The sequence below is a fragment of the Quercus suber genome, unplaced genomic scaffold, assembly GCF_002906115.3.
Source record: "Quercus suber isolate HL8 unplaced genomic scaffold, Cork oak 2.0 scaffold_325, whole genome shotgun sequence".
NCBI classification, from domain to species: domain Eukaryota; kingdom Viridiplantae; phylum Streptophyta; class Magnoliopsida; order Fagales; family Fagaceae; genus Quercus; species Quercus suber.
In genome coordinates, this window is record NW_027069778.1 from 304,965 (window position 1) to 313,989 (window position 9,025).

The 9,025-nt window shown below is 34.6% G+C and overlaps 2 protein-coding genes across 2 annotated transcripts; both read right to left on the minus strand.

Annotated features, from left to right (window-relative positions):
* Positions 1 to 906: 906 nt before the first annotated feature.
* LOC112026537 (protein DMP4) lies at positions 907 to 3,050 on the minus strand. Its single transcript, XM_065782999.1, has one exon. The coding sequence runs from the start codon at positions 1,828 to 1,830 to the stop codon at positions 1,141 to 1,143; it is 690 nt and encodes a 229-aa protein (XP_065639071.1). The 5' UTR covers positions 1,831 to 3,050; the 3' UTR covers positions 907 to 1,140.
* Positions 3,051 to 3,274: 224 nt separating this feature from the next.
* Positions 3,275 to 7,894, minus strand: LOC112026513 (uncharacterized). The gene is made up of 5 exons (XM_024059203.2): positions 7,406 to 7,894; positions 6,470 to 6,731; positions 6,170 to 6,366; positions 5,147 to 5,334; positions 3,275 to 3,772 (listed from the first exon to the last, which is right to left on the minus strand). The coding sequence occupies exons 1-5, from the start codon at positions 7,510 to 7,512 to the stop codon at positions 3,486 to 3,488; spliced, it is 1,041 nt and encodes a 346-aa protein (XP_023914971.2). The 5' UTR covers positions 7,513 to 7,894; the 3' UTR covers positions 3,275 to 3,485.
* Positions 7,895 to 9,025: the final 1,131 nt, after the last annotated feature.

Here is a 9,025-nt window from a genome sequence, read left to right on the forward strand (position 1 = left end):
GTTGGTATATTGCACGCAAACATAAAAAGAGACTTTGTTAATTTGCTGAGAGAGGGAAGCCAATTCCATGGCGCTTGGTCGGAAAAACAACAAAGAACATACTGCAAATGACACCAATTCCGACACCTATTAATTTTATGACATATAATACATATATAAATTGATCCACTTCACACAAATACTGAAATACATATTGTGCAAATTTTATTATATGAAAACATAAAATTATGATATATAATGAAAATAATTTAAATTTATTTTAAATTACTTGAAAATTGAAGTTGATTTTAATTTTTTGGAATATCGCAATAAAATTTTATATAGAGTAATATATTAGTAAATGATTTAATCTATAGTAAATTATCTTAATAATCAACAATGAGAGTTGAAATTTTTGGAGACATACATGCATGCAGTGAAATGAGTTTCATACTTTCATATGCCATATGGCATATAATTCTGTGTGTCAAAAAAATGGTTCTTTATTTTTATTTTTAGAACTAGTGTTAAAAAGTGTATGCAGCAATAAATCGTCTATTTTGGACTTTAGCAAATTGCTACTTCAAGCAATCTTTTGCATTTATCTCGTTCAAGTCATTGACAGAAATTAGCTAATCACAATCTCCATTGAATAATAAGCTCTCGTACACATAGGATATAGAACAGTCCAATTGAGTGTATGTTTGCAATTACATTTAAATTTTGATTTACACAATCTTATTATATAGATTAAAATTTTGTATCTTCTTCGGTGTATGGTTCAATGATTTACTCAAGATTTTGATAAATTGCGATAATAGGTCAATTAAAGATGATTGATGTTCAAACTCACTAAGTAACCACACGTATAAATACCCATTATTTGCAATGGAATAGTGATTCTATTGTAAAACCCTACACCAACACTATTGTCACAAATTTTAAGTATATCAATTCCTGTAATTTGAGTCATTTGACAAGCATGAGCAGGCAATTTCTAACTAAGATAATGGTCAAATTGCAGAGAATCATCACGTGAATTTAAACTTTAAAGAGAGAATAATGTAATAATGCCTGCAACCAGATGATACCACTGATTTTGTAAAAATGAAAAAGGCATGGAGGTTGGTATATTGCACGCAAACATAAAAAGAGACTTTGTTAATTTGCTGAGAGAGGGAAGCCAATTCCATGGCGCTTGGTCGGAAAAACAACAAAGAACATACTGCAAATGACACCAATTCCGACAGGCAATCTTGTAAGAATCTCTTGGATCTCATCTGATGGCGTTGGGAAGAAGCAACTTACCACATTCTTATCAAAGAGTGCAACTGCTATGAATACAAGTATTGACATGAAAGCGTGCATGAAATCTATGAATCTTAGCCGATAATTTGCAGCGAGTTCAGGTGAAAGGGTGGCTGAACCATCAATGACCCACAAGCCCTTGATGGTGGCAAACCCATAACAGATTTCTCCCTTTTTGTTCCTGAAGCTGTCAGTGAAGCTTAGCAGGAAACATGAGACGCCACAAAGGGTCACAAGTGCAGAAGTCATGAACTTGCTGATCGAGTCACAGCTACCTTGATTTGTGAAAATGGGTGATAGAAGTTGGAAAGTAAGGACTGATCCAGTTGGTAAAAGATTGGCCAAATGAGCTGTGCTCTGAAATGTTTTGCTAATGGCTCTTTGTATCAGTGTTTTCTCTTCTGTTTCAGCATTGTCTTGCAAGAGGGGATGTTTTGATTCATCTGGGTGCTTTGAATTAGATTGAACCTTAATCTCCATGGCACAGAACCGTTTCGCTTCTCTCTCCCTTTGTTTTGATCTCCTGGTAATTTGTGTTAACATGTTTCTTGTGAGAGGTAGTGTTTTATAAGTAGTAGAAAGAGAAATTGAGTGGAGGTAAAGGTTGGTTAGGCATGCCTTGCACGTAAACAATGAGATAGTGATAAAGGCAACTTTCTCCAGATTTCGGGGAGGAGAATTTTGGGTTCATGTCAATGTAGAAAAATTGTTGGACCCAAAAAAGAAAAAGAAAAAAGAGCTTCCAAAGGTTGCCTAACGTTTACAAAGCTTTCACAACCGTTATGAAACTTGTAGACTATCATAACCGTTATGAAACTTGTAGACTTTCATAACCCTTATGAAACTTGTAAGCTTTTCCAAAGTCGCTGGAGAGAGAAAGATAAGCACAGCGGTTTTGTTGCTTGAGACGTGTCATTTGTTTTGCTGAGATGCAATTGGCTACAACCTGGGCTTATACAGTCATACGCTAGATCTCACGACCAACTGAACCTTTTTTATTCCTCCAATTATTGAAGCCAGGGGGTACCTCTTGAAAACTTGGATGCTGAATGGCACTTCAACTTGGTTTTTTCTCTCTATCAAAAAAAACAAAAAACTTGGTTTTTTTTCTTTTGTTTATTCCACACACAAAATATGTTAGTCCAGTTTGCGGTATCTTCACGAAGCTTGCAAGATAAATGAAGATCATCTATGAGTCTATGAGGCAAACAAACAAGAAATTGTAGTACCTAATCCAAAACCCAATGCCTAAAAATGAGAACTTCAATCTCGCTGATTTGAATATGCCAACCTTCAATGATTGTGTAAGTTTTGTTCCATAGAGATCGCCATGTAATCAATGTCATCTGTTGTGCTTGCATATATGTTGTAAGATTGAACATATTCAATTACAAAGGTGTCACAACCCACACAAGTAAAAACCCTTATTAAAATATTTCAATAGTCATATGTCGTGTACATGACCACTGTGGTCTACGTTTATGTGCCTTTTTAACACATTCACTATACTCCATCTACGTGAAGCGATCATGCATAATGGATTTTTTTTACCACAAAAAAACAAATAATGAGATTCAGAAATTGATAGCACTTTCAAGTAGAAATCAACTATTCAATTCAACGACAAATCAAACATGGTCTAATCCAAGCCATGGGACTTTGGACTGGATCATGTTCAAATTGTACTTCCCTAACGGACTACCAAGAAGGTCTGCCGACTCTGCCCTACTATATAAGGACAGAAGTAATAGCAAGGGCTCTCCTTACAGATTCTCTTATTGTTTCAGCAGCACGAATTGCTGAACCATCATTCCTGCGTAAACTTAATCAGTGATACTAGGTAAACATAAAACTAACAAACTAACAAGCTGGATACTACACAAAATTTTTACAGTAAAATATAGTTGCATGGTTTGTTTGATTCTTACATCTAAGAGCTATTTATTTTCTAAGAGGGGAAAAAACGGAGAGGAAATTTGGATTCCAATACAGAAAAGTATCCCACTTAATATATGGAAACAATTTGAATGTTACAAAACAAAATGCAAGACAAGGAGACCTATCATGGTAAGCAATTTCAAAGAAATGCATACCCGGTAGGAAAAAGTGAACATGTTTCGATGTAATTACAGGAGTGAGCATGTCATGTATTGATGCAATCCACCATCTGAAACACTCAAGCATTAGATTTAGATTCGCTATTTTATCTTCTTGAGGAGAATTGATGTCCTGAACTCCGCATCATCCCTGATAAAACTCCACCAAAAATATGATAGAGGGATGGTGGTTGCATGCCAAAGAGCATGAGCATCAACAAATCCTTGGTAGGGTGGGAAGTCATATATCTCCAACAGCATAGCAAGGCCTCCCCCTACAACCACAAACCATAACTTCCAGCGGGATGGATGGCGAGTGATACCAGCCCAGATTGCCCATACAAGGAGCTGAACCACACCCATGGCCACACACACTTTCATATTCAAACCTGCAAAATGATGTTGTGTAAGATCACTAAATAAATAGCGCATTTGACTATGTCATATGAAGTAGGTATTCAAAATAAAACAAATTAATTTCCAGCATAACTCCTCTCCTGTTTTAGGTAAGTAATTAGGCATGTTGCATTGATCTCTTAAGATATTTTTATTTCTACACTTTGTTGATAGGTGAATACTAGTTCTTCAAAAGAGGCAGATACATTAAATTTTTGTAGAATTTTGATAGAAATTAGTCCATTGCGGAACTCAAAGCAGTCAGTTACATATAATTACTCATCTCAAAAACCTATTCCTAACTCTATTTCAACTATTACTGATAGACACTCGGAATTTGCTTCTACATCATTTAACACTAGTGGCATGTGCCACCAGCCATGTGAATTTGAATATATGAGAACTGTCGGTTTTCAATTCCTAAAAATCAAATAAGACAATTTCTAGGAAGTTTGACTCATTCAATTCCTTGGTGAGCTACCAAGCAATATGTTTGTATTGGTCAAATGTTATTAGTGTCTATTATAGAGTCAATTGTCCAAAGATTGCATTTTCTGTGAATTTTGCATGGATATAGTCATATAAGTAAAGAATGAGATCATTTTTGTGAGTAGAAGGATTAAATAACATGAGCAAAAGATATTTTGACAATTCACAGTTATAATATCCTAGCATAAGAGTATTACAGACCCAATTCACTGGGAACTCCAAGGTATAGAAACATATTTTAAACATTTCAAAAATAAAAAGTCATACTAAGAAATCTGTTTTGACTATTCAATTTCCAGAATCATTTATCTTAAGATTACGAATATAATTACATAGGTAGCCTCATGAAGAAAATTATTGATGTAGTGTGTTCTGTAGGGTGTCTCCATTGAAGAAAGCTAAACAACACATTTCCTCATATAGGTAGCTTGCAATATCAGAATTAGTTTAAGCTAGGCTGTTGATATGGATGATGAGAGACATGACAATACAAATCCACTCGTGAGTAGTTAGGGGTATCTCAGTAATTCAGGAAAAGTTGAGACAGCCAAAAAGTAATAATGCCTACAATAGAAATTATTTTGCAGGAAAAATAGACCGAGATAGAGGAGCAGTAACAAAAGTAAGCAGCACCAATCCCAAATGGTTGAAATAAGGCTTTGTTAGATCAAACAGTGCGTTAAAATATCCAGTATAGCAATTTCCAAAGATGCAATCTCCACTGAATAGAAACTCTAAAACTGTGGGTAGAGTAACCAAGCCATATGCAATGAAAATTTAAAAAACATATTTGACATAACCGTACCAATAGTTTTCCATATTGATAATGTCACCGGAACATCATTCAATAGAGGGAGACTATTTGGAAAATACTTTACCGTAATCAAGTTTATAGAAGTTCAGATACAAGATATGTGTTGTCACAAATGCAATCAGCGGAGCAGCAACCATGACTCTTGCAGCCTCATCTCTCACATTAAAAGCTCGGAGTATTGATAGAATGAGGCTGAACCCAAGTAGGGCCACAGCAGATGAATAATCCAGCTTCTCTGTCAACTCCACATCTCTATAAATAATAAAATTAACAAACAGTTAAAAGTGCAGTGCAATAAAAATAATTTCTTTCTTACCATAAATAGCTTTGTAAGCTTAAAACAAAAGCAGCAACAAAGAAAAGGACCAAAATATGCTTTTCCCTCTAACATGAAAGGTTCCGCGCCTTTCATGTATGAAAACAAATTGTGAAGAAGACCATCCCCATTTTAGAACTCTTGTACCGTGAAACATAACCAACTTCATTTCATAGAGCATCAAGAAAGCTGTTCAGTGAATAATAAACTGAGTTCAACTATAATCTAACCATTGTGCAAAGCAACTAGATTTTTCCTTATTTCCTGAATGATTTTAGGCACAAACATATATCATCATGTAAAAATAGCAGTTTTTTTTTTTGATAGGCAAATTAGAATGTAAATCTAGCAGTGACATTAAGAAGAAACCTAGAGCCCACTTCAAGAGCTTTTCTCCAAAAATTATAGTGCAAGTCATATGCTTCAGATGATAACAACAACAACAACAACAATAACAAAGCCTTAGTCCCAAAATTTTGCGATCAGCTATGATTCCTTGATAGAGTTACCGTAGTTGGCTACATATATCTTCTCCACTATTCTATCATATTCAAAATCAAGCCCATGTTACTTGTTATTTCCCAACATTCAATAACAAAGAGAATTTTTTTTTTTTTTTATTGGGATAAATATTCAGTACCCTAGAGCATAGTTGGTCTTATATGAGTTTTATAAAAAAAACTTAATTTTAACTTAATAGGGATCTATGATCACACTTGAAATAAAAAATGGAATAAGTACATGTAAGGATATTTGGTAGGGGCTGCTTACCGACTGTGAAAAACAGCACTCCAGAACCAAGAATTCATTGATAAAATCCCATAGATATGCCACAAGCCAGTATACTCATAATAAGTCCTCTTATCAGGCCTCAAAGGCAACTTGTAGTATAAGAGGATGAAAAAGGATAGCCAACCATGAAATTGCATAGAAAGATTGAGGGCAGACAGGGCAACAGCAACAGGTTCCTGAAAAATAGAATGGCTTTAATTTTACAGAAAACATAAGTAACTATAGTCAAGGTAACCATTTCACAACTAAACTGTGCTCCTCAAACACAATTGTAAAAACCTGGATCCCATAAACACGCTGAAATGGCCATTTCCCGTGATATTTGATAGGCTTATGACCGAGTTGTTCTCTCTCTTCCTCCCTAGCTAGCATGCAGTTGTATCTACAGTCGCTGCGGCAGTCCCATTGTTTCCACCTCAGATAAAGTGGTTCTTGCAGATACCATGGACCATCAATAGATTTTCCATCAGATGAGAATTTACAATGTTGGAAGCAATTTTTCCCCACACATCCAGTTTTCTCACACTGGTCCACGCAAGCCCTAGAAAACCAGCGACAATAACAATGATTGTAATACTATAACCATAATAAATCTAAGATGCCGAAAAAAAAAAAAGGTACACATAAGCAAATTAAACCATGTAGATGCTAATTCTTCCAACTTGTAGAGTACATCGGTACTTCTTAGCTCCCAAGAAATGGTCAGGGCAAATTGTTATTACATGTTTTGCTTCTGTTTGTCTCATTACCTTCCCAACTCAAAAGACTACACAAACTAACAATGAGAAGACAACAATCCATAAAATGCCAACACTTAATAAGCACCAGCAAGGGATTATCATTCTAATAACACTCGGAGACTATAGGATACAAGGATCCCCTATTCTCGTAGGAAATATCATATCTTAAATCATCAAAAATAGATCAATTTCGCATCGCCTCATAACATATCAAACAAAATTTAGCTAAACCATAGGTTAATGCGGCTACAGTCATATTCATACTCATGCTCCTACTGAAGCTTCTTCTAGATACCACACCTTTTACTGTGACGGTAAAAAGAAATCCATTATAACTTTTTTACCACAGCTACTACACAAACTATAAAATCACCAAACCTAGCTTCCTTATCAAACAGTGAAAGTAACTTGGAATTCAACCATTAAAAGTTACTGAAACCATGGAAAATTGGACAGTGAAAACGAAGAAACTTGCCTGTAAATCGGATCAGAGTCACCGGCGCTAGCGTGGAGAAGAGGAAGGAGACAGAGGAGGAGGAGGAGCGAGGAGGAGGGGAACAGAGTCCAATGAAGCTGAGCCATCCGATTCGTCGAAAAATGGGAAAAAGTCAACAGAGAAAAAGTTTTTTTTTTTTTTTTGTTCCTTCGGTGGAGATTTTTCTAGATAATCGACGGAGTGTGATGAGGGTTGCAATGAGAGTGTGAGTTGTTGCGCTCCATGGAATCAGAGACAGAGGGTTTCGGATTTGGAAGCGAGTTGAAGGTGAGTGAATGAGTGAGTGAGTTGGGGTTGGAGGGAGCGAGTTGAGGAGTTAATAGTATGGGGTGTTTGTTTTGGTAGAGAGTGAATGGTAGTAGTGGTGGTGTGGGTTGGTTGTTGATTTTGTATCATTGTAAATTCAATTCAATTCAATTCATTCATAGTGTAGAGAGAGAGAGAGAGAGAAAGAGAGAGAGCAGAATCTCGTGAGGAGCTGATCTTAGAGGCGATTCACGAGGTGACGCGTGGGCCTTCTGATGCTGTTCGTCATTTTACCTTTTTGGCCTAAAAATACATTGTAAAACATTATCTTTTATATATATATATATATATGGATAATGTACCTTACTTATTAAATAGAACTTATCTGGTGCGTTGACGGATGCTGATAGGTGAATTATTAATAAATTAGAAAAATTTTGATATCATTTTTATTAAAAATATAAAAATTAAAATTTTTAAAAATATTTATTAAACTAATGTCGTGGAGATATTCATTAATTTTTTCCTAATTTATTTAGTATATAAACAATCTTGTTTAGAAGAACTTAAATAAGGAAGTAATATAATTTTGAGAAACAATAGTAAATAACATCATTTCTATTTTATTATTTTAAGTTCTACACTTTCGTTGCCATTGCAATCAATAACTCTCGTTCCAATACATTAAATTATACACGAAAATCAAATGTCAAAACGCATAAAAAATTACATTATTTTCTCCATTTAAAATACCACACTTGTGACAAAACTATGAACTCTCTCTCTCTCTCTCTCTCTCAAAAACACTATCATTGTCTACTTTTCTATAGAAAAAGGAAAAAATGTTTATCTTCAAACCAATTTGGAGGAAAACTCCTCCATCCCATTGAATGACAATTGATATACTCATTTATGTGTACTTTTACTAAGATGACACATTTAATGAGTTATGTGAGTTGTGACTTGTTTAAATAATACATAAATATAGTATTATCAATTGTTATGTGTTAGGGTACTTTTTTTTAACACCTAATTTATTTGAGTACCGCCTATTTATTTTCAAATATCACTAATAAGTTATTGGGTTTTCCCTAATATTTTTTGCTTTATTATTACGTTAATAACAAATGTCTCATATCTCATTGCTTAAATTGGGTTAGGATGTAAATTATTGCAAAAAACCTAAAAACTCATATTTTATCCAATTTTATTGTCATCATTTAGCTAAGCCCAAAACCGACCCTATGAACCCAATGAACATATCCTATTCTATTTAAAGTCCAATAATACTTATGCTTGACAATATTTGAAAAGCTCATGATTAAAATCCATGGCAAAACAATTTTTATTAAT

Excerpts from the sequence above, each read along its gene's own strand:
- LOC112026513 (XM_024059203.2), bottom strand. The coding sequence starts at position 7,512 with ATGGCTCAGCTTCATTGGACTCTGTTCCCCTCCTCCTCGCTCCTCCTC. Across the intron at positions 6,367-6,469 it reads AGCGTGTTTATGGGATCCAG|GAACCTGTTGCTGTTGCCCT; the intron begins GTTTTTACAATT and ends TCTATTTTTCAG. Across the intron at positions 5,335-6,169 it reads AGTGCTGTTTTTCACAGTCG|AGATGTGGAGTTGACAGAGA; the intron begins GTAAGCAGCCCC and ends TATTATTTATAG.
- LOC112026537 (XM_065782999.1), bottom strand. The coding sequence starts at position 1,830 with ATGTTAACACAAATTACCAGGAGATCAAAACAAAGGGAGAGAGAAGCG.